Source organism: Vanessa cardui, chromosome 24, assembly GCF_905220365.1.
Source record: "Vanessa cardui chromosome 24, ilVanCard2.1, whole genome shotgun sequence".
Lineage (NCBI taxonomy): Eukaryota > Metazoa > Arthropoda > Insecta > Lepidoptera > Nymphalidae > Vanessa > Vanessa cardui.
Genome location: NC_061146.1, coordinates 2659834 through 2686887, shown reverse-complemented (window position 1 = coordinate 2686887; position 27054 = coordinate 2659834). Strand labels below are relative to the sequence as shown.

Sequence of the window (27054 nt, the reverse complement as noted above, 5' to 3'; positions counted from 1 at the left end):
AACAGACACTCCAATATTATTAAATTATGTATAGAAACCCTAAATATGTACATATTGTCCCTGTAAGAACAGTAGAATGTCTTTGTTACAAGAGTTTGCAGTGCACAGGTTAAAAATACTTATAAGCTTGGAAGACTTTCATTACCGAAGTTGAAGTATAAATTTGACGTCTCTAATCGGCCACGTCTGTTTAACTCAGCATCTTTAAATGCAATCGTTAATAATGTAGCGACGCTTTACCCCGAAAAGCTATCGCGGGAAGTATCTAAGCAAAACAAAAAATGTGTGTGAAACTGTAAAAAGTTGGTGAACATTTTCGTTTATATTGAAAAACTATTCGATAGGTAAACCTACTATGCCCAAAAGAATTTTACAAATATAAAAATAATCGACGACATTTTTAATGGGATACTTCCAAATTTAAAGACTATATTATGGGACCTTTTTATAGTGCACATTGTTTACACCTACAAAATATTATGACCTCATGATTATTCCATGGATTTCGTGAGTCTGATTCTAAATACGTCATATTGCGAGTATTATACAATATTTATGAATCACGCATAAAAATCGTAACATTACGCACCGCAAGAGCAATTTATAAGAATATGAATATTTGTTTCATTGTTGCCAGTATGTTTTGCATTAGACATACTTATATGGCAATTAAATATTTATTATTATAATTAAATTTTAATATTTTTGGTTGACCTGGAGTTTATGATAAAGCTTTATTCAGAGGTTAGTTTCGGTGTTTATATCTGGTTTTAAGTATAACCTTGATTTAGAGATACTTTTGCCTTTTTTAGGATCTTAAAAAATAATCTGTAAAAAAGGCAAATATTAATATATATTATAAATGAAGAAAGGATATCATATTTAATGGTACATAATATTTTGTTTAACGAATGTTATGCTGAAAATAACAATCAATTAAAATGCATAACTGAATAATTTTTTGAAATTTGCCGTACAACATCATTCGCATGGCAATACAGCACGCGATATTAAATCAGGTGTGTGCGAGCGGCAAGCGCAGTTTAATTTCGACACTCGCGCTAAACTGACGCTAAGACGTTCCAAATTCAAATTTGCCGCGCGAAGTGACAGTTCGATTTATTCTTTTATTTTTTTTCTAAACCGGACCCCGTTAGGTTCGAGTGTTTTTTTTTTAAAACAACAATGGACAGTTGATTTTTTTTTATTATGTCCGTGGGCTAGAGTTTTTTTTGAAAAAAGAAGATTTTGTTAAAGTTTCTATTAGCATTTTCAGTCGATTTCGGTCTTAAGTTGTGTTAAGTTGTTAACAACAAAAGCTGTCATGACGAATACGTAAGTAAAATATTTTGCATAATAATAAAATTATTATCGCTAGTTTCTTTTGTTTGAAAAGTATTTGTTTAACTTCCTGTTCTGTTCTTCTTATATTCTGAAAACAGGATGCGTTCAGAAAATATTTTATTATCATTGGTGTAATATTTTAAAATTGGTATCGAGTTCAAATTCTGTCGAATTTTTATAGGTAACGTTCTATGATCTTTTTTTTCAATTGGAAATATTTTCATTAAAAAAGCGCGAGAAAAACCATTCGTAATTTTTTTTATTTTAACAAATAATAACCAAATTGGAGTTTCAATATAAATCTCGAATTTAAATATTCAGCAAACAAAATCGTTACTCTCCTTACTGACTGACGATAATCATTATTTATTTATTTAAAAAAAATTTATCTATCATCCAAAAATCTAGATATTATTTATTCAAGTATGTTTAAACAAACACTATATATCTTAGAAGATTAAATTAAATATAAAGTAAACTGTTCAAAAAAAAAAATCTACTACAACTAAAAACTCTTTGCCAACTATAAACACGATGAACAAAATTCAATTGAATTAGTATTTTTCCCTTTATAGAACCACCTTGCATTTCCACACTTTTTTATCACCTATAAATAATAACAAATAGCTTCAATTAAATAATTGTTACTGTACTTCACTTAGTTCTAGAGCTTTGTGCAAGCCCGTTAGGTACCATTCACTCATCAAATATTCTACCGCGAAAGCAATACTTAGTATTATTGTGTTCCGGTCTGAAGGGTGAATGAGCCAGTGTAATTATAGGCATTTTAGTTCCCAAGGTTGATGGCGTATTTCCGCTGTAAGGAAGTCCTAACATTTCTTTCAACGCCAATGTCTACACCTGACCACCTTCAGATGGTCCATTTGCCAGTTCGCCTATCTGTGCCATAAAAAAATTAAGGGTTATCTTTTGAGAAAAAATCACTTAAATGACTATAACAATACAAAATTGGCTTTTCCACTGAGCACTAAAAAGGCTATTATTATAAATAAAAACCTATATCCAGTGATCCAGTGTATGAAATCGTTACAATTATATTTATTGAAACTATTTATCCCTGCCTATAGCCTATAGCCTATAGCCTATTCCAATTCATTTCAATTCCTTTCTTTAATGGATAGCCTTTTCCATACACAAGTGGACTAGACAAATGAACGTCATTTCAAATGACGCGATATATTTTAATAGTATTTACAAATTCCAATAACGAGTTCGTCGATATTCGAAACGTAATATTTTGCGATTCCATAATGAATATAAATATTCTAACTATGGCATCATTTGAAATGACGTTCATTTGTCTAGTCACTTATGTTTTTTTTATGGTATAGATTGGCGGATGAGATTATGAGCCACCTGATGGTAAGTGGTAATCATCACCTATAGACAATGACGCTGTAAGAAATATTAAATATTCTTTACATCGTCAATGCGCCACCAACCTTGGGAACTATAAGATGCTATGTCCCTTGTGACTGTAGTTACACTGGCTCACTCATCCTTCAAACCGGAACACAACAATACTGCGTATTGTTGTTTAGCGGTAGAATATCTGATGAGTGGGTGGTACCTACTCCGGCGGTCTTGCACAAAGCTCTACCACCATGGGTGGTAGGTCAATATAAGATATTTTACGAAAATAAAACAAATATTAATTTCAACGATTGATATGTTTTAATTAATTTTGCTATACCATCATTCGTTGAATCAAAGAAGAATTGTGTCCTTTGTTAAGAGTTTTTCAAAGACCTAAAACGATATTCTACAATGATATTCTAAAGCATCATTGCCTAAAACCGTTAAGTTCATACAAATGAAACTTCGAAAAGTTCGAACACACTGGCTATATAAGGAATGTAAAATTATTTTTGTAAAATATTCCTGTAATATAATAATTTATTAGTTATGACTTCGACAACCAATCAAACTGACAGTTTAAAGATTACGCAGATAACAGACTTAATGTACAAATAGAAGATTTATTGTAAATCAAGTAAGTTTATTTTAGATAACATTTCACTTCATTGTATTATGAAATATTTGTAAAAGTAAAAGTAAAGTAATAGCCTGTAAATTTCCCACTGCTCGGATAAGGCCTTCTCTTCCATTAAGGAGAGGGTTTGGAACATATTTCACCACGCTGTTCCAGTGCGGGTTAGTGGTATGCACATGTGGCAGAATTTCGATGAAATTTGATATATGCAGGTTTCCTTACGATGTTTTCCTTCACCGCCGAGCTCGATATGAATTATAAAGACAAATTAAGCACATGAATGAGCGGCGCTTGCCTGGGTTTGAACCCGCAATCATCGGTTAAGATGCACGCGTTCTAACTACTGGGCCATCTCAGCTCTACTAACCAATGGGCCATCTCAGCCTATGAAATATTTGTAAATTATTATTTATTATTTAACTAGATTAAACACAAGAAGTTAATGGCTTAACCTTGTTTGTAGTTATATATGTTACATCATTTAGCCGAAACATTTCATTGAAAAAAACTGCCATTGAACTAGTCTTGTATTGTGACGTCACTAATAATTTAATATGGCGCACTGCCAATGTTATCTTGTAAAATAATCTTCATTTCTTAATCCAAGATAGCAATCAAACTAGACCGGAGAGATTACAGTCGAAGACTTTTCGGTCTCTCTCGAAACAGAAATGGAAACCAAATAACATAGAGCTCAACGAGCGAAGAAATCACCTTGTACCGAGGGTTTTGAAACCTGTAGCCTTATAAAGTAGCGACTAGACCAACGAATTAGTTTGTATATGTCTAGGAAAACCGTATTTCTTCTATGGTAGCTACACCTGTGTGACCATGGTCTTTACTTACAGAGTTACTTTTTTTTGCGCAGTCGTAGACATATTGTTAACACTTCTGCATTTCTGTGATGATATAATTGATTGCCTATTTAGGGTTCCGTATATTTTAACGAAATAGAGTCATATATTAAACAAATTGCTTTCGAAGCTTTGTAGAGGTACAAACGCTTTGTATAACAAACATGCAAACATACGATTGACAGCTTTCTCGCGTTCAGTCGATTTTTCAATATTTTGAAATGGCAACACGGCCTTGTGTCATGTCAGGTTTTTCAATTTTTTTTTTCAATAAAAAGGTTGATAGTTCATGAATTACACAAAATATCATGTATCATTATCGTTAAGAGATAACTAATGACCTTGATATTACCGTATTGCCAAGGCAAGACGAATTTTAATTACAGATGATTAAACCGAGTCGTAAAATACAGTTATTGATCAATTGACATCACATGTCATAACAGATAGTTTTTAATCTGTTATCGAATGAATGACCCTTTAATAAAGTCAAAAGAGGACTGGTGAGTTTGCACAGATAATAAAATTATAATCGATATTAATTGAAAGCCAATTTTTTTAATTGCCCAACTGAAAAAAGCTACTAAACCAATGAACAAAAAATTGAATTGTGGAAGAGTCGGGTTTAAAAAATTAGAAAATTTGATGAGACGTTTTTGATGATGAAAAAAAAATGTTATTACAATATTTGTACCAACGAATACTTTATTGTGTATAATTTACATAATATGACAAGAAAAAGGTTTACACATTATCTTGTACGAATTAATTAAGATCTTTATCATTTTATTATCATTTCAAAACAAAACTACCTTGACATAAGATATTTTGTATGCAAACATTATAGGTGTTTATCCTTTGTAACCTACTTTTTATTTTACACGGTTAATATTATTTAACAATGATTTATAAATTCAAATATGAGAAAACTAACAGTATAATTAAGGTAAATATTTACTTTTAAATTTGTTAATAATGTAACTACTTATGATATCGGGACTTCTATAAAGAAAACGTATTTTTACCCGTTTTTGTAGAATTGTACGGAGTTTTTTTTTATTAATTTCTTTTTATATTTCTGCCGATTTTGTGCTGTAGTGTTTGGTTCCGTAAAAGTAATTTAATTTAGTATATAATATAGTATACATAATCATTATTTGTAAATATTAAATGCTACAAAAGGAAATAATCATAACGATTTATTGTGACATTTTATGTCATGAATAAATTTTGTCTTTAGCAGAAATATAACGATTAGTAGAGAGTTGTATAGTTGTCTATGTCTAAGTCTCATTGTAGTTATAAACAAAACTAAGTCCTCAATAGTAATCATTATACAGTAATTATTACAAGTTCTGTGTTAAATTTACGTAAGAATTGTTATATTTTTATATTTGACAGCTTTTTTGTGTTTAAGGTAAATTGTTATCGTTCAATGGCTTAGGTTAATTAAAAACTTAATATATTTTCATAAAATATCATCGTCTTAATATTCTGTGACTTTTCTTAAAAGTATGAGAGTTGATTGTGTTCTATTAAATAATAGCCGAGATGACCCAGTGGTTAGAACGCGTGCATCTTAACTGACGATTGCAGGTTCAACCCACTATAAGTAAGCGCTACTGAATTTAGGTGCATTATTTATGTTCATATTTTTACTCGTGCTCGTATCTATGTAATTACCATGGAATTCTGCTACTTCCACCAACCTACGCATCTGTGCGTGGTGGGCTAACCTTTTACTTAAAGAGATTGGGGACTTTAGCCCGGTTGTGGGACAGTTATCTTAAATTTTACTTTATTTAATAAATATAATAAATACAAACGAGCGAAGTGTATCAGGCAATACGTTTGCAAAATTAATATTCACTTTCCGCTCATCTGATAATATATACAGTTCAGAGATATCGCTGGCAGGCTGACTTCCTTGCCTCTAACGTTCGACAAAATATATACGTGTGGGAGGAATTCTGGAGTAATATTAATAGTATTCGCATAAGCATTGGAAAGTCGAAGGCATGTTGGGTGCAGCTCACCCCAGATCAGAAGTCAATGCCCTTTGGAAGCGGATATGCAAAAATCTCGTTCATCGATGTTAATAATATATGTTATGGAATATATAATCTACGGTTATCGGTCATATCATTTGACAGCATCGTTCGTTCATGGGAAGGCAGAGCGCCGTATCAATTAAAACTGGCCTCGTTTCGTATTTAAGATTTTTAGTTATCCAGTACTTACAGCAATTTTTTTTATTAATATTTTTTTATGGAATAGGTTGGCGGACGAGCGTATGGGCCACCTAATGGTAAGTTGTCACCATCACCCATAGACAATGACGCTATAAAAAATCTCAACTATTCTTTACATCGTCAATGTGCCACCAACCTTGGGAACTAAGATGTCATGTCCCTGTAGTTATACTGGCTCACTCACCCTTCAAACCGGAACATAACAGTACTGAGTACTGTTATTTGGCGGTAGAATAACTGATGAGTGGGTAGTACCTACCCAAACGGGCTAGCACAAAGCCCTACCACCAAGTTAATTTATTTGAGTAACGGTGAAATTATTGTTATTTAATCTTAAACAATGTTATCGTTTCGATCAAGAAGTATTTGGGGCTTTTTTATTTGAAGGTTTTACTAATGATCTTGTTGACCTCTTTAATTCAGCTGAAAAGTTAAACTCATTATTCACGTATTTTAAGTGTTTATCTTATGCTTGATGGTAAAATGATTGTAGCGTATTGTTGTTGGTGAACAATCATGCTTTTCTGTTTAACCTAAAGGTTGACTGGCAGAGAATGAATTCAGGCATTGAGACCGCCTTTTGTTCCATAAACTTTTTGGTGATCAATAGAGTATTTAAATAAATAAATAAAATAATAAGAGCCGAGAGATGGTGTGTAACGCGTGCACCTTAACCGATGATCGCGGGTTCAAACCCAGGCAAGCTTGACTGAAAATTCATGTGCTTAATTTGTCTTTATAATTCATCTCGTGCTCGGCAGTAAAGAAATACATCGTGAGAAAACCTGCATGTGTCTAATTTCATAGAAATTCTGCCACCTGTATATCCACCCATCCGCATTAGACCAGCGTGGTGGAATATATTCAAAACCATCTCTTCAAAGGGAGAGGTAGTGTTAGCCCAGCAGTAGGAAACAGGCTGTTGTCGTTGTTGTTGTTGGTGGTGAAATAAGTTTCTAAACCATTTCGAAAGGAAAGAAGTCTCCTACCCCCGAAGTTTGTCAATTCCAGACTCTCCTAGTATCATAAAACCTTCATAGATTTATACAATATTATAAGTTGGCAATTAATGACAAAAAAGTCTGATACAATTTGAGTCGATTGACTATTTACTTTGATTCGTTATGAAAATTAATCCATACATATAATAAAATTGGAGTGTCTGTTTGTAATATTAAAATAGCCTCTTTTTATACCAAAATAACATATTTAGAATTTTTACTGTCTGTTTCAGCTAATCTCGACTTTCACTGGCAGATAGATGATATTCAAACGCGTATAAGGTCGCGGGCACAGCTAATCTAGAATGTAATAGAAAATATGTTGTATATAAAAATAATAAATATACAAATGTCCAAGATTTTTTTTTGTTATATTTGCGTCTCCACACTCCGATATCCGTGCCTTAGATGTATATATTTTTAATCTGTATTTTATATAATGTTCTTGCATATATTTATTACTATAAACTTATTCAATTAACTTGCAATGCAGACAATAATTTAAGTTTTAGGAGAATTCTAGTTTTTACCGCCTTAATAATTAAATATGGTATTAATACGCAATATAAATAGTTTGCATTAGAAGACGTGGAGCCAGACGTCATCTCCATTGAGATGGAATTTGTCCTTGACAATCTCGAGAGTTCGAGATTCCCATCGGAATGTATTTAATTAAGTTAGTATTCCTACGATGCCATCACGATATATTTATAAAAATATTTTGTGTTACTCTTGTATAAATAATGATTATTTTTATAATATTTGGTAGGTGGCCCAGTGGTTAGAACGCGTGCATCTTAACCGATGATCGGGGGTTCAAACCTAGGCAGGCACCAATGAATACTCATGGCCTTAATTTTTGGTTAAATTTATCTCGTAATCGGCGGTAAAGAAAAACATCGTGAGGAAACCTGCATGTGTCCAATTTCAAAAAAAAATCTGCCACATGTGTAGCGTGGTGGAATGTTCCGAACCTTCTCCTCAATGGGAGAGGAGGCCTTAACCCAGCAGTGGGAAATTTACAGGCTGATGTTATTTGTTGTTGTATAAACGTAAAAAGCTGTAATCATGTGTCCGCTACACATATAAACAATACAAATACGCTTTTCGCTTTATCGATTAAAATGTTAAGTAACTTAAGAAAAAATTATTTACAGGACTATTCTCGATATTGAAATATTTATACGACTAGTTGCCGTCCGCTACTTCGCTTGCGATTTTGACGTTGCTTGTCATTCATTAAGTTCAAGCTTCTTTCCCAATAAATTTCATCAAATTCAACTCAGTGGTGTAGCCTATAAGATAAACAGACCGACAGATGGGCTGAGTTAATATCTCATTTGTAATATCAGTATAGATAAAAAGTGTTGGATTTGGTATTCGTTGATTTCTAACTGCATAAGTAATAATACATTTGTAATTAATAATAGATGTAACTGATTTTCGGATTTGGGTAACTACTGAGTCTTACCGGCTCGGAAGAATCTACAATCTTATCTAACTATCTACTAGCTTATTTGGTTGCTCATATAACACATTATGTTATGGAAGAATGGATCCCTTTGACACGAGTATGAAACATGCTCACTAGAGAGGTTGGGTACCTTTAATACGCTATGTAAACTGCGGTAACGAATAAATAAATAAATAAATAAAACTTTTCGGTTCCTTTTACAGACATAAAGGGACATAAATTATTAAACGTGACGAATCATTTCCGAAACATGAACAAGTCCTGTGTTATATGGTCACGTTAAATTCCATAAGCATTATTAAAAATTCGACAACTTAAGAAAAAAAAAATCAAATCCGATTCAAGAGTGCCCCCAAAACTATGCTCGTATAAAGTATATTTTGATCTTGAAACAGTATATTCCTTTCTTTAAATAAATATATTATTCATAATAAAACAAATATGAAATTGAAATTCCAATGAGTTATAATAACAATAATTCAAATATATACGATAGGTATTTAGTACGAATATAAATCATGAGAATGAGTTCATTTCAAACATTCAAAGGCGATCCCGTGCCATCTTTTGCGTTTGAAATTCGAACACGTTCTGTTTTATTTACTTTTTTTATAATCCATTCAGTTTTCGTTGCAAGAGCACTGTTTTGTTCTGACAAATAAAACGGGTATTATAAAATTAATGGGATTTCATTGTATTTCCAATTAATTATATTTTAATATTTTTTCGTTATTTTTAATCAATTTCTATGTTTCAGTCATTGTTAATTGGCAAAGGCTGTTCATTTATTTCTTTTACCAGTTCTATTGTGCCTTATGTGCGATATTTCCCACTAATTTGACATCTTAAATATTAACTAATCCTCATTTGTGCGGCTTAAAGCTATTTTAGTCGTGACAAATAATCTTACCGTTAGTTTGACTTAGAACTTGTCGAAATGAGATCTGTTAACTAAGATTTGGATCAAATAGGATACCTAATTTCGAATTGATAATAAAATACAATTACAAAAATATTACAAAATATACTTATTTACCTTTTGTAGACTATGAACGCTTACTCAATTATCTCATACTTAATACTATTCCAGGTAAAACCAAACTTACAAATATATGAAAAAAAAAACAAAAATATATTTTCATTGCGATTCCCGAACGAAATCGAAATGTATCGGCCAATAAACCAAAGCTCTCCTTGACCCTATTACGTATTGTATGATATCATAATCCATAGCTTTTATTCTCATAAGATTTATTGTTTTGTTTTGATACGATCTGAATGTGTTTAAAAATATATCCACATGTAATTGGGACGTGACCCCTTTATGTATTAGTCACTATTATTTACGATTGTACATCGATTTAATGGTGGCAGGTCTTGATGCAGGTGCGAGAGTGTAGGTATACTAAATTGCAAGCGATTTTATTTATTGCGATATTTGTAATTCATTGATAATTAAAATATCGATTTCACTTAATAAGAATATCTATGGAGTTTCTCGAAAATTCTTCTCATTATAACCCATATACCATATCTACTACAGCTTTACTTTGAAAATAAAGAACAAAACCCCTTAATCAATATATTTTTTTAATCTATATGAACAAAAACAATAAGTTCTTTAAATTAAAATATATATAAATAAAAATAGTTTGAAAGACACTTAATACAATTAATAAAAAAAAAAGATTTATTAAAATTAAATACATTGTGATAGTTAAAACATTCGATAAGGCTTATTACTTATAAGATATTAACATATTAAATACTTTTAAATTACGTCTAATTGATACAAAAATTCAGTAATCAAAGTAATCACTCGACTTTATAACGAGTTTATATAATCTAAGCGCATTACCGTCTCAATGCATTAATTCAAATATTTGACATTGGTAAAAAAGTTTTAAAATTCGAACTTGAGTTCGAAAAAGTAAAAATGAATATTACACACAAAGAGGTTTTACTTTTCACGACTTAACCATTTAACGTTATTTTTTTAATATGTCAGTAAAAATATATATCAAGCTGTTTACTTTCTTCATGAACTATTTGAGTTGATTGAGCTGTTAAAATATGAGTGTTCATAAATACAAAGAGGTCAATATCCAACATAAAAAGTCTTAATAAAAAATGTAGAACGTTTCGAAACGTATAAAAAAAATATGTCAGTTGTTATTATCTTCTTATAAAATAGAATAAATTAAATAGTTATTATTCTAAATACTTTAAGTATTTTTTTCATCTGGCAATAAATCGATGTAACGAATCGATGGTGTTAGTATTCTTGCTATCACGCTCATTAACTATTATTATTTGTACGTTTTTGTTTAATATTAATACCGTTGCATGCTTTACGATATTTATTGCTATAGTATCAAATAAAACGTGTTGTTTTATTTGGCAATAAAGTACTTAACAATGAGCTCTTCGATAATTTTTTTTTTTTTAATGTCTGATTGAAATAACTCCTAATGCACTCTAAACTTATGCCAGATGATGGCGCGGTTCCGTGAAGGTTTTACTTTATTGTATGTGTATTATTATATCCAGAGTCGAGATGGCCCAGTGGTTAGAACGCGTGCATCTTAACCGATGGTTGCGGGTTCAAACCCAGGCAAGCACCGCTGATTCATGTGCTTAATTTGTGTTTATAATTCATCTCGTGCTCGGCGGTGAAGGAAAACATCGTGAGGAAACCTGCATGTGTCTAATTTCATCGAAATTCTGCCACATGTGCATTCCACCAACCCGCATTGGAACAGCGTGGTGGAATATGTTCCAAACCCTCTCCTTAATGGAAGAGGAGGCCTTATCTCAGCAGCGGGAAATGTACAGGCTGTTACTTTACTTTTACTTTACTATTATATCTTTGTATAAGTAGCGCTTTGCAGTTTCATCTGCTTTAATGTAGCCTTTTAGGTTCCAACTTTCTTTAAGCGTTTTAGGGTGTTAGGGATGTCATATTTTAGGCAAAAAATACCATTTGTCATTTCTTAGAGTTCAAGTTTGCTTCATACCAAATTTCCTCAAATTCTTTTGACAGACAGAGTTACTTTCGTATTTATAATATTAATTTAGAATGACACTTTATCACAATCGAATCTAAACGTAATTGTTGCCCTTTAGCCTTTTTCCTATTTTACTAAAGCATTCAGTAACTGTTCGGACGATGTTGATTCGGAATAAAATCACTAACGATATACTGTTATAAGTTTGTACAATTGACCCCAGACTATAAAACAAAAGACAGATGGAATTTAAGCGAAGAAACAAAAGGGAATATAATTTCCTGGTAGTACGATACGTTGCGTCTTTTTGTTAATATGTCAATAATAATTAATACACTTTGAATATGGACGTGTCATGCGTAAATATCAAGTTTTTGTAAACCCTAAATGAAATAGCGAACTGTTTTTAGAATCCTTCGAACGAGTTATATTACAAAACAACGTAGATTAAGAATAAATATTTTTGTCCACAGACTAAATATATATATTTAAAAAAAATGTCAACGAACTCATTTCAAATTTAGAATATAGCATTAGAATTGGAACATTGATGTTAAATAATGACAGAATTTATATTCATTCTAAGTCTAGATGCAAAATATAATAGCGAAAATATTTACACAGAGGTCAATGATCCACATTCTGCGACGGTTAGTGTTTTTTTTTAGCTTCGAATTTAACGAAGATCCAATGTAGAGTGCTCAAATTATTCAATATTCAAATAAATAGAACGAAGTTGAATTGGCTGTAGTTGATAATAATATTAGTCCGCTTTATGATTTACTAGACGTTTAATATTAATTATATTTAATTTTTTTTTAAATTTAATATAGAATAACTAAATTTAAGAAAGGATATTAATTATCAAAATTATTAAAAAAGGAAAAATACAGTCGATTACTTTTGGCGTAATAAAATTTTTAATTTTAGTTAGTTTTACGTTAATAGGCTGAGGAGCAGCCTAATTTTTGAGCGTTTTCCACCATATTTAAATACGGTTCGCAGACAAATAACACATTTATGACTGTTTTTTTTTTCTTTAGCTTTCATAATATATACCAAAGATATTTTAAACAGAAAAAATGACACTATAATAATAAAACATTAATTGAAATGATGAATTAATTAAATACAACGATTTCTAGAAAACTTCGGATTTCTTAAAATCACGGGGTAAGATTAGTAATTATTGTTTTAAATTTGTATAAACAATCATAATAACTAATAAGCACATGAATATAGGGCTTGCCTGGGTTTGAACCCGCAATCATCGGTTATGATGCCCGATTCATGATATCCACTGGGCCATCTCGATATTTAAAAAAAAAAACTTTATTTAAGCTTTAATCGTGCAAAGGTTTTTAGGGGCCGTCTAGCGATATAAAAATCGCAGGATTTATCCGACTCCGTGGGCTATAGTCGTTCCCCCTCCTAACACAAGTAATAAATTTAAAAGGGGGGGATAATAAGGAATCGGCAATATTCTATTAAAAAAAATCCACATGTAAAATACCGTTCACATTAAACTCCAATCATTAATTTCTTTAATGTAACATTAGTTTTTGTTGTATGAAATTACGGTGAACTCGACCACAACTCCGTTTACATTAAATCGGAACGACATATCAACAATCTTAAACTTTTATTTAATGTGGTGAATTTTAGAATGCAAATTGATTCCACCGATGAAATTATATTTGATTTTTATAATTCTAAGTTTATATGAAAATATAAATAATCTTCCAAGCAGATTATATTAATTTAACTAACATGACTTTGTATTTTTTAAATGTTAAAAAAAGAGTAACTACTGAGTTTCTTGCCGATTCTTCTCGGTAGAATCTACTTTCCGAACCGGTGGTAGCTTCACTTAATTTTAAAATGACGATTCAAAAGTGCTTGTAAAAGCCTACTTGAATAAAGTTTATTCTTGATTCAATTTGATTTGAATTTGAGAACACTTTTACGCTTGTGTGACGAGTGTCGTAACTTTAACTAGCTCGAGGACGCCCTGTCTGTTGTGCCGACTATTGTTACTTTGGAAGAAGTGACCAATCGGAAATCGTTTATTAACATTTTGCATGTATCCAAAACCCGAATAGATAGAACGTAGCAAAAATCATGATAAGTATCTCGAAAGATCGAATACAAATAAATTAAAGAACGCATCTCCGTTTCCAAGTTTGATAACACATTGACGGCGTAGAGAATGGTAAATATTTCTTACAGAACCATTGTCTGTGGTAGTGACCACTAACCACTAGTTTTTCTTCGTTCGTCTTTTTTCTTGTCCGCCAATCTATATCATAAAAAAAAACAAATAAAGTCTTTTGCCAACTAGGTACGATATTTACGGACGACTACTTTTTCATATTTGTCGGTTCAACTTACTGTAAACCAGCTTCAAATCAATAACATTCTAATATTATAATCATACATGACAGGGCGTTTATAGTCTGGATCGTGTTAATAACGGCGCCAATTCACTTATCTAGGAAAATATGCGGGCAAAAAATTAGACTATTTAATTAACAAAATCTTGATACAAATTAAAAAAATAACCGTGAATTATTGCCAGTGATAAAAAGTGCTCTCAATTATTATCTGTTCGATTATTAAAAACAAAATTATATATATTTAATTTTTTTGTACAAAAAAATACACAATCTAATTCTATTTTACAAGATCGTCTTAATGCTTATAATCATTTACTTATTTAACACAAAGATTTTATATATTTAGGAGAACATTAAAAATGTCAATTGTGAACAACAATAGTAGAATATTATTATTATTAGTATATATATATATATATATATATATATATTATTATAAACATTTTTGGTCGCTTGATCTATGATCACTATACTATGGATTAGCGAAACTGTTGTCGGTTGTTGGAAGAAAATTGTAGAGGATTTAAATAGTTAAGAGTAATAGTGTTATATTATAATTAAATATACATTAATCATAAGCTTAACAACTACTTAATTGCTTAGTTAGATAACTATAATTATAATGTTTAAAGATGGTGTATTTCTTCTGCCATTTTAACAACAAATTATAAAAATAGAATATAATAAATATTCAAGTGGGGCTCCCATACAAAAGACATGTTTGCCATTAGATATATTATGGATTTAATTATGAAAAAAGACTTTACTTGGGGTAGGGCTTTGTGCAAGCCCGCCTGGGTAGGTACCACGCACTCATAAGATATTCTACCGTTAAACTATAGTACGCAGTATTGTTGGGTTCTGGTTTGACGGGGGAGTGAGCAAGTGTTACTACAGGCACAAGGGACATACCATCTTAGTTCCCAAAGTTGGTGTCGCATTGACGATGTAAGGAAAAAATAGACTAAACGGTGCCTTAGAATGTTAGAATATTCTCTATAATATCCTAAATATTGAAATAAAACTAGTTTTAACGGATTTAACGGACATTACAGCGTTCGTGGTCACAGGTAGACTGAATAAATAATGTTTCTTTTGTACTTCAAATAGACAAATGTCACCTTAGTCTTCCCGTGACCACGAACGCTGTAAAGTGCTCGAAACGTCGGGATGATAAAAATAATTAATATACGCGATATAAATCCGTTAAAACTAGTTTTTTTCAATGTGTAATAATCGCGAAAATCTAAGACAACATTATCCTAAGTATGTCCATTTAAATAGACAAAAATACAATATGTATTACGTTAATCATAATGCTATTACAATATCCGAAAAGATATACAAATTTCAAATAGGAGAAGCTATTCGAAATAATAGATAGCACATACAATTTGATTTATTTACAAAGAATATTATGTAACACACACAAATAGTCTAAAATTGCTTTAGACTAAATATTGTCATACGACATTCTTCCCCGCTATTATAATCGCCTATATTATAATACTATAAGATCACTGATAACTTTGTTGATATCTGAAAGACGAGACACAACATGGCCTTGGAATTCCTAACCGAAATATTCCATTCACGTGATATGCAACTTTATGATGTCGCAAATAGAGATCAAAATGGTTTTGTTGTAGTATTCACTTATGATAGAAATCACATAGGGTCAGTTTTTTTTTCTATTTTGACTAATTTAATACAGTGCATTTCAAATATGGACGATTTTGTACTTTTTTTTTTGCTATATCAGTATTGAACAAATGCGTCTGATTAATTAATTAGCAATTAACAACAATAAAAGTAAAAAGTAAAAGTAACAGCCTGTACATTTCCCACTGCTGAGATAAGGCCTCCTCTTCCATTAAGAAGAGGGTTTGGAACATATTCCACGCTGTTCCAATGCGGGTATTTACGCTGTTCCAATGCGGGTTGGTGGAATACATATGTGGCAGAATTTCGATGAAATTAGACACATGCAGGTTTCCTAACGATGTTTTCCTTCACTGCCGAGCTCGAGATGAATTATAAATACAAATTAAGCACATATATATAGTGGTACTTGCCTGGGTTTGAACCCGCAATCATCGGTTAAGATGCACGCGTTCTAACCACTGGGCCATCTCAGCTCTAACAACAATAATATAGCATAATTACATAGTATAAATAAAACAAAGTTGCTTACCGTTGTCCTTCCCTATTTAAGCTTATATGTATCTTTAAAATTACACAACGGATGCCGCTTTCTGTCTTCAATACATAAACGATATAGGTAACAAAAACTGATTATTTTAGAAGTGTCTCATGTAATTGCGTCAATAAATAAATTCTGTAGTATATTTAGTATCAGTATTGCCCGTGCGAAGCCGGGGCGGGAGGCTAGTATGAATATTATTACTACTAAGAGTTTACGACTTGATAAAGGAATGAATTTGAAAACTGGAGACGGTTTTCTTACTCTAATTGCACATACAAGGCTGTAAAGTAAATTATTCATTATTAAAAATAAACGACTACATGTCAAAACAATTGTATAGCTGTTTTTAGTGTATGACCTCTGAAAATGCTAAGCAGTTTTGTAAGGAGAGTTTTGGTTACACAGATGTTCATAAACAAGAATAAGACATCTATACAAAGAAAATGACTCGCATTTATAAACCAAATTTAAATATACAATAAAATGGTCGATGTTAACATAACTTATACCTGAGATCGGTAAACCGCCTAAAAAAAGTAAAGTAACAGCCTGTAAATTTCCCACTGCTGGGATAAGGCCTCTTCTTCCATTAAGGACAGGGTTTTGGGACATAATCCATCACGCTGTTCCAATGTGAGTTGGTGGAATGCCAATGTGGCAGAATTTTGATGAAATAAGACACATGCAGATTTCCTCACGATGTTTTCCTTCACCGCCAAGCACGAGATGAATTATAAACACAAATTCAGCACATATATATAGTAGTGCTTGCCTGGGTTTGAACCCGCAATCATCGGTTAAGATGTACGCGCTCTAACCACTGGGCCATCTCAGATCCAAAAACCGCTGAGCTTCACTAAGCTGAAATAATACGTCTGTGTGTCCGTAGCGCTAATCTCACGAGATATTCGTGGGGAATTTCTTTCGCTATCACCACTAAACAGATTGACTCATGTTGATAAGATAAATCCATACTAATATTATGCGATAGTCACTTTGTCTGTCTGTCCTTTGTTGTTATAGGACCTAATCATAGGTACATACGCTACTTTTTATACCTAACAGACCAAATGACCAAACCCTATCTTCAAAGTCGCAGATGACATATATTTATTCATAAACATATTGTGCAAACGCGTGCATCTTAACCGATGATTACTGGTCCAAACCAAGGCAGCAATGCGGGTTGGTGATGCATTGAAATTCTGCCACATGTGCATTCACATGTGGCAGAATTTCAATGAAATTAGACACATGCAGGTTTCCTCACGATGTTTTCCTTCACCACCGAGCATGAGATGAATTATAAACACAAATTATGGACATATATATAGTGGTGCTTGCCTGGGTTTGAACTCGAAATCATCGGTTAAGTTACTGGGCCATCTCAGCTCCTATTCTGTAGACCGGTATCAATAAAAAATAATAACAATATTGCACATTGCACAACGAGCAAGGATAAAGATAACATTCAATAATAATCAATATAAATACAAACAAACAAATATAATAACTTATCAGGGCACCTTCATCATAAGCCGGTTATATTGATAATTTCGAAATATTGTAAACAATACATACTGCATTACTTACATTTAAAATATATCGTAATAAAAACATTTCTGAGAAAGACTCTTAATCCAGTGAGGTAGCACATGAATCTTATAATGATAAATTTATGGATTTGTACAGATTCAAACCCAGAAAACACAACAGCAGTACAGTAAAATCTTAAGAAAACCTGCATCAGATGAAATTATGCCACATGAGCATTGATCCAACCTGGTTTGGTTCAGCTTGGTTGAATAAAATCAAAACTGAAATATATTTTATTTAAATAGGCTTTTACAAGCACTTTTGAATCGTCATTTAACTACTATGTTAAGTGAAGCTACCATCGGTTCGGAAAGTAGATTCTACCGAGCAGAACCGGCTTAGTGGTGACTATTTTTCAACATTTAAAAATACAGTTATGTTAGTTAAATACAATTATATATGTATGTAATATATCCTGCCTGGAAGTGCACAAGTATTAATTCCACGCTTTCTTATCGTCTGTATAATCTTGTATTGAATAATTCAGCCTTCTTTACCAATGTTTTTATTACAAATGATTTAAATTTATGAAACGGCAAAGTTAAAAATATCTGTGGAATTTTACCCAAGAAGTATTATTATTTCTGGTGCACTTTTTCACTTTATTCCTTCCAGATAATTACGTAGTGAAGGGACGTAGTGAATCTATATAACTTTTAATATTCAATGTGTGACTTTGAGCCTTATCAACGAAATCCTTGAAACTTAGGATCCTCTATCTTCACCCTGAAAACTCTTGAAATCCGTATTTCATATATTTTAGTACATACTTTTTCAAGTGAAGATCCGTGTGAGATTCTTCTTGTTACCTCTATCTCATTCTTAATTCTACATCAAAATAAATAGTCTTTCGTTAAAACGATATAACAACCAAAAAGTTTTCATAGATTGTTACACTTTTTTAATACATTGTTTAATCATTGTTAATTGAATGCCTGTCATATAAATGGCCTTGAAAAAAATATCAAAGTTCAAACTAATTCCGCTAAGCTAACGCTAAAAGATATGACCTAGGTAGCGATTAGACAAAGGCTTAGTTTTAGAAATAACTAAAATTCCTGTTACGTGAAACTGTTACGTAAACCATAAAAAAATAAATTATCAGTAAAAAGAAGGTTTTATATATTCGAAATTTGTTATCTATGCTGTTGATCGCTGAGGAGTATCTTCAGAAACGAATACTAGGTATTTAATAAAGTTTAGCTTGACATGAAAATGTTTTTTTATTGAAATTCAAGCAACATATAAAATCTATTCCATAGGATAAGAAGACGATGTTCTACTTGTGTTTGCAAGATTAACGAACGAAAAAAAATTTCAAGTTAATATAAAGGTTGTAAAAATTAACATCCATAGAAATTAGCTATGCTAGCTTTCTCTCGTGTTCAGCTAAGGCATTGGAGTTTGTTGTACCACACTGCTTAAGAGCTGGTGTACGAGTATAATACATTTGCGATGTTATGAATGTAGGTTAACTTAAGATGTTTTCTATCTCCCAGCCCGCAAAGTAAAGTATCTAGTAGAATCTATTTTCAGAACCGTTTGCAAATTTAAACCTGTATTAAGTGGTCTTTTAATAGTTCACTTGAATAACGTATATTTTTATATGACTTGTCATTAAAAAAAATAACATGAAAATTAAACAATCCTTCGCTTCGCTTTAAATTCTACCCAATGAGTCATATGAGTTTTTTTATGGAATAGGTTGGCGGACGATCATATGGGCCACCTGATGGTAAGTGGTCACCATCACCCATATACAATGACGCTGTAAGAAATATTAACTATTCCTTACATCGTTAATGCGCAACCTTGAGAACTAAGATGTTATGTCCCTTGTGCCTGTATTAACACTGGCTCACTCGCCCTTCAAACCGAAACACAACAATACTGAGTACTGTTGTTTGGCGGTAGGATAACCGATAAGTGGGTGGTAAAAACGAGTAAAACAATATTTAAATTATTTATAATTGACCTTTCTATACCGTTAGTGTAAACAATTCGCTCTCAGATTCGACGACATTTGAAACTCCAAAGGTCTTTGTAGTAAGTTACAATACTGCCTTTGACAGCCACATTAAATCGCACACAGGCAAATAAGTCCTTGTATTTTCGCTCTTATCACAATGCAATAAGGGTGATTTATATTTTATCAAATGATAATACGTTCTCTGTCACAATATTTAGTCCCTCGTAAATCTAAACCAACCTGACGTTTAGTATTTGAATGATTTATAACGAAATGTTTATATTTCCAAATTTAACAGGGTCTCCGGTTAACGTGCTGATTTTCTGATAGGTTTCGAAGCTCAGCGTTCTAACGATAATTACGATTACAAAACCGATACATAAGTGATCACATCCGTTGCACTTGATCTATGCACATAATAAAATTGGAGTGTCCGTTTGTAATATTAAAATAGCCCTTTTTTGTTCAACAACAAAAACAACAGCAGCAGCCTGTAAATTCCCACTGCTGGGCTAAAGGCCTCCTCTCCCTTCGAGGAGAAGGTTTCGAACATATTCCACCACGCTGTTCCAATGCGGGTTGATGGAATACACATGTGGCAGAATTTCTATGAAATTTATTACATGCAGGTTTCCTTACGATGTTTTCCTTCACCGCTGAGCACGAGATGAATTATAAACACAAATTAAGCACATGAATCAGCGGTGCTTGCCTGGGTTTGAACCCGCAATCATCGGTTAAGATGTACGCGTTCTAACCACTTGGCCATCTCGACTCCATACTCTTTTTTGTTCAATGCATATGTATGTATACGCGGTACATATACCAGAATAATATTTTTTACTATTTTTGTCTGTCTGTCTGTTTGTTCCGGCTAATCTCGGGAACGGCTGGACCGATTTTAACTTGACTTTCAATGGCAGATAACTGATATAATAACGAGTAACTTAGGCTACAATATCATTTTTATTTTGTTAATTTCAAACGCGAACAATATCGCGCGATCAGCTTATACTCAATAATTCACTAAGTCCGAAATGACTTAACAGTTTTTAGAATTCCAAATATTATGTTACGATATTTTTAAATGACAAAAATACGACTATTTACTATTCGCAACCTAGCCATAGCCATTAACTTAGTCATAGCAGGTGAGCACTCAAATGTTTACAGCACTAAGTATTCCCTGGTTCGTTATCCAATGGGACAGCAATTCTACCAAAGAGGTATCACATTGAACCTCAATTCAGGCCATAATGGACCTAAAACTTTTTCACTGACTCAATTCGAAATTCGAAATTTGAATCTTGAGATAATATGTGTCTCTAATCTCCCCACACCAAAACACGATGATGCAATATTCGTCTTTTATTTTCAAAATACCATAATTTTGTGTTTCGTGTTTTTAATTTTATGTATTTTTTATGTGCCAAAAAGGCAAAGATTATTTCGCCAATGACACGTGCGAATATATAAACTTATTACGTGTGATATCTAATGTCATCCTTTAAGTTATATACACTGATATGTAAAAATAAATAATTAAAAAATTTATATTCTACAGATACATTATGAAATCAATAATCTGTTTTCTATGTTTTATTTTGTAAAGAATACTCGACATTAAATAAATTCGCCTGATTTAAACAGCTAAAGTCATTTGGTGATAAACAGAAAAAAGACTATGTTTCAAGACCAAGAGACAGATGCTATATCACAATTTTTTTATTCTATTTTTCTTAGAATTGCGCATTTAAATTTTTCCATCACTGAACAAACCAAACCTATTTTGATGATTTATTGTACAGATAAAAAAATCTTTATCAATAACAGAGCACGTAATTAAATAACGTGTATTTTTTTTCGTTTGTTTAATATTTAGTCTGTGCATTTACTGACATAGTTTATCATCTGAAATCTGCTATTAGTGTTCACTTCTATATTAGTATATATGTTAATTGGAATAGGAGCAGTTTTAGGGTTCCGTACCCAAGTAAAATGAAACTCTATTATTAAGGTTCTAAGACTCTAAATTGCTAAGATGATAAAAAAGCGTTGAATCAATACTTCTTGACTTTCAGGCAGGATGTATTATATACATATATAATTGAATTCAAATAACAAGATTTTTAAATGTTGAAAAAGAGTAACTACTGAGTTTTTGCCGGCTCTTCTCAGTAGAAAGTAGTGGTAGATTCACTTAACGTAGTTGTTAAATGACGATTCAAAAGTGCTTATAAAAGCCTAATTGATAAAATATATTTTTATTTCATTTAAGACTCAGCTATCCGTCCGTCATCCGTCGTCAGAGTCGAAATGGCCCAGTGGTTAGAACAGGTGCATTTTAACCGATGATTACGGGTTCAAACCCAGGCGCACCTGTGCTTAATTTGTCTTTATAATTCATCTCGTGCTCAGCGGTGAAGGAAAACATCGTGAGGAAAGCTGCATGTGACAATTTTCATAAAAATTCTGCCACATGTGTATTCCACCAACCCGCATTGGAACAGCGTGGTGGAATATGTTCCAAACCTTCTCCTCAAAGGGAGAGGAGGCTTTTAGCCCAGCAGTGGGAATTTACAGGCTGTTGTTTGTTGCTGTAGCCGCTATAACCACTAATAGTTAAAATCGAATAAAATAAGTATTTACGTGGTGCTCCTATTCAATAGACATGATTTTTTGCCGTTTTTATAGACAATTGTTACTTCGCGCGTGAGTCCGAATACCAATTGGGTATTTTAATCAATTTTGTTACTTAAATTATTTTTTCAAGCAATAAACGATTAGTGTTTGAAACATTATCGTTACACCATAACTAAAGTGACAAATTGATTCATTAATTAAACTAATTATTTTATTACAGCATGTGTGATACAAATGATGCTACTAACAAATAAATGAGTTCACTATGCTACGAGAGTGTAATCAGACCTCGACAGATTAAAAATATTAATTACTGTCCATGAATTATAAAAAAAAACTTCTACTATTCCTGAGTGATTTATAAAAGCATGAAATATAGTCTACATAACATATTTTTCAAGCTTTCTCAATAAATCTATAGTAATATTATAAATGTGAAAGTAACTCTTGCCTGTATCAAATGTGATAGGATTTATTTTTTATTTATTATTTTATGGTATAGGTTGGCGGACGAGCATATGGGCCACCTGATGGTAAGTGGTCACCATCACCCATGGACAATGACGCTGTAAGAAATATTAACTATTCCTTACATCGTCAATGTGCCACCAACCTTGGGAACTAAGATGTTATGTCCCTTGTGCCTGTAGTTACACTGGCTCACTCAATCTGGCAATAACTGATGAGCGGGTGGTACCTACCCAGACGGGCTTGCACAAAGCCCTACCACCAAGAAAAATAGGAAGCAAATTTAAACTCCAAGGGAGGACATATAGTTTTTTTGCCTACTAAAAAACCAGTGGTACCCTCTCCGTCTTTCCGCGGGCGCCATGGGATCGCTTACGCATGCTACCGTGACGCCCTGACGGTCGGACCGCCTATGCGGGCCTCCAACACCTTGGGGGGATTCCCGTGGTAATGGATACTTTTTTGTGACAACCTACCACGTAAAGCGAGCGACGCCGCAGGCTACAACTAGTAGCCTGTATAACGTCAAAAGTTTTTATCAACCCAGCCTCCTAGAGCTGAGACGGCACAGGGGTTAGAACGTTAGCATTTCGGGTTCAAACCCAGGCAAGCACTAGTATATATATGTGCTTAATTTGCGTTTATAATTCATTTCATGCTCGGTGGTGAAGGATAACATCGTGAGGAAACCTGCTTGTGTCTAATTTCATCGAAATTCTGCCACACATGCATTCCACCAAACCGTATTGGAAAAGAGTGGTGGAATATGTTCCCAACCCTTTCGTCAAAATCAAAATCAAAATAAACTTTATTCAAGTAGGCTTTTATAAGCACTTTTGAATCGTCATTTTACAATTAAGTGAAGCTACCACCGGTTCGGAAAGTAGATTCTACCGAGAAGAACCGGCAAGAAACTCAGTAGTTACTCTTTTTTAACATTTAAAAAATACAACGTCATGTTAATTAAATACAATTATTTCAATTAATGTATCCTGCTTGGAAGTCAACAGGTATTAACTCCACGCTTTTTTATCATCTACAAAATCTTGTATCGAATAGTATGCTTTTTCTACCAATGTATTTTTAACAAACGATTTGAATTTACTAAACGGCAAAGTTAAAAATTTCTGCGGAATTTTATTATAGAAACGGATACCTTGCCCCAAGAAGGATCCATTGACTTTGCGGAGTCGGAAACTTGGCGTTATAAGTTTATCCTTACTTCTAGTGCATATACAATGATTATCACTGATTTTATCAAAGTGATCAATGTTACTGTGAATATACATGATATTGTTGTAAATATATTGCGACGCAACAGTAAGTATTCCTACTCTGTTAAAAACATCCCGAAGAGAGTCTCTAGCTCCAAGATTATAAATAAACCGAATTGCTCTCTTTTGTAAAATAAAGACAGATTCAATATCTGCAGCGTTACCCCAAAGTAATATGCCATATGACATAATACTGTGAAAATAACCAAAATAAACTAAACGAGCGGTATCAATATCAGTTAGTTGTCTAACTTTTCTAATCGCGTATGTTGCGGAGCTGAGTCTTCCTGTTAGGGATGATAAATGAGAAGTCCACTGAAGTCTGGAATCCAATTCTATTCCTAAAAACACCGTAGTATCAGCTACTTCAAGACGGTCACCATTTAAAGATATATTATAATTTTGCTTGCTAACATTAGGTAGGGTAAAAACTACACATTTTGTTTTTTGAGCATACAAAACTAAATTATTTACCGTAAACCAATTGTGTATCTGTGATAATGCACCGTTCACATCGTCATAGTCATTTTTTTTCCTGTCAACCTTAAAAATCAGCGAAGTATCGTCAGCAAACAACACTATATCACAAATACCCTTAACATAGAAAGGAAGATCATTTATATATACTAGGAATAGAAAGGGACCCAAAATTGAACCTTGTGGAACTCCCATTTTTAACGTAGATCCAGAAGACTTTATTCCATTAATGAAAACTTGCTGGATTCTTTGACTTAAATATGAAGCGATGAGATCAAGAGCTTTACCTTTAACACCGTAATATTTGAGCTTATAAAGAAGCGTTTCGTGTTCTACACAATCGAATGCTTTAGATAAATCACAGAATACTCCGATAGCGTTCTGTGATTTCTCCCAAGCATCGTAAATATGTTTGAGAAGCGCAATTCCCGCATCAGTTGTCGAGCGACCTCTTCTAAAACCGAATTGCTCACCATGAAAAATAGCATTTGTACCGAAATGGACGAGAAGTTGATTTAAAATATTTTTTTCGAAAATTTTACTTAAGGATGGGAGTATTGAAATAGACCTGTAATTACCGGGATCGCTTCTGTTTCCAGTTTTAAAAAGTGGTAAAACTTTACTACATTTTAACAAGTTAGGAAATGAACCCGTGTCCAAACTCTTGTTAAAAATTACTGCTATATACGGAGCAATATCGTATATGATGTTATTAAAAAATTTTACCGAAATGCCCCATATGTCGTTAGTTTTTTTAATATTTATAGTTTTAAATACTTTTATGACATCTATTGCAGAAACCGTTTCAAATGAAAAATCAATAACGCATTTAGAAACACTATTATTTAATAACCTAGCTGCATTTGATGTAGATGATTTTAAATGAAATGTTATTTTATGGGGTACTTTATCAAAAAATGATTCAAATAAATTAGCAACCTCTAATTCAGAACTCGTGTATCTACTACCTGTGTTCAATTCTATTGGTATCATTTCCTTTTTGGGTTTTCCACTAACACTACTAATAACATCCCATGTGGCTTTAATTCTATTATCAGAATCCAGGATTTTTTTCTTTAAATATAAGGACTTAGCAGAAATGCATACTGTTTTAAAAATTTTGGAATATTTAATGACGTATTCTAAAAAGGCTACGCTTCGATTCCACCGCCTCATATCATATAAGTCGTATAATTTATTTCTACTTTTATAAATACCAACAGTAGCCCAGTCACTAAACTTTAATTTTGTGTTACTATAACATGATTTCATTTTAAATACATTGTTAAATTCTTTTAGTATTACTTCAAAAAATGAATTATAAAGCTCATTTGGATCCTGTGTCGTAAGATCTAGATTAGACAATTTATACGCCACAATATCTTTAAAACAATGTAATTTGTTAGCCGTTATTGGCCTGTATGTTATTTTTTTTAAATGATTTATTTCTTTGTGTTTTAATGAAAACTTCTGACCACAATGGTCAGAAGTTAAATTATTTATAATTGATACTTTATATATTTCACAGTCACAGAACACATTATCAATACCAAAGATTTAAATCGTTAGATGCGCCCTCACCTTGAAAAACTGTGGAATAATTTTTACAATGCGTGTGTTGACAAGTCGTTTACGATGGCTTACGCACTCACACGAATGCGTTCGAAGTACGGTCAACAAATTCATCAAATTGTAAAATGTAGGAAATTAGATTGTTAAAGAAAATAATTTGTAAAAATTACAAAAATGTATTTTTTGCAATTTTTACGTTATTAAGAAACACTTTTCATTTTAACAAAAAAATATATAATTGTACTATAAAAAAATGTATTATAATTTTATTGTTATTTCATAATATTTATTCTCCATTAAATAAAATCAATTTATTATACTTTTGACTGTTTGTTCTCTAAACATTTTTATGAATATGATGAGGGAGTACATCAGCGTAGCATTTAATTACAGACTTTATTAATTGTATTTTATGGTTCCAAGTTGCTGGTTGTTCTAGGCAGAACAAACTTGACTAAATTTCGTAGCTAACGTTCGTGTGTCTTGCGGAAATCTAAATAATAAAA

General features: G+C 32.3%; 1 protein-coding gene across 1 annotated transcript in view; it reads left to right on the top strand.

Annotated features, from left to right (window-relative positions):
- The first annotated feature begins 1033 nt into the window (after positions 1–1033).
- Positions 1034–27054, top strand: part of LOC124540128 (tubulointerstitial nephritis antigen-like) — a 63397-nt gene continuing 37376 nt past the window's right edge. The window contains exon 1 of the mRNA XM_047117565.1: positions 1034–1335. Within this exon, the coding sequence (XP_046973521.1) occupies positions 1325–1335 (11 nt within the window). The 5' untranslated portion in view covers positions 1034–1324. The remainder of the gene's footprint in view (positions 1336–27054) is intronic.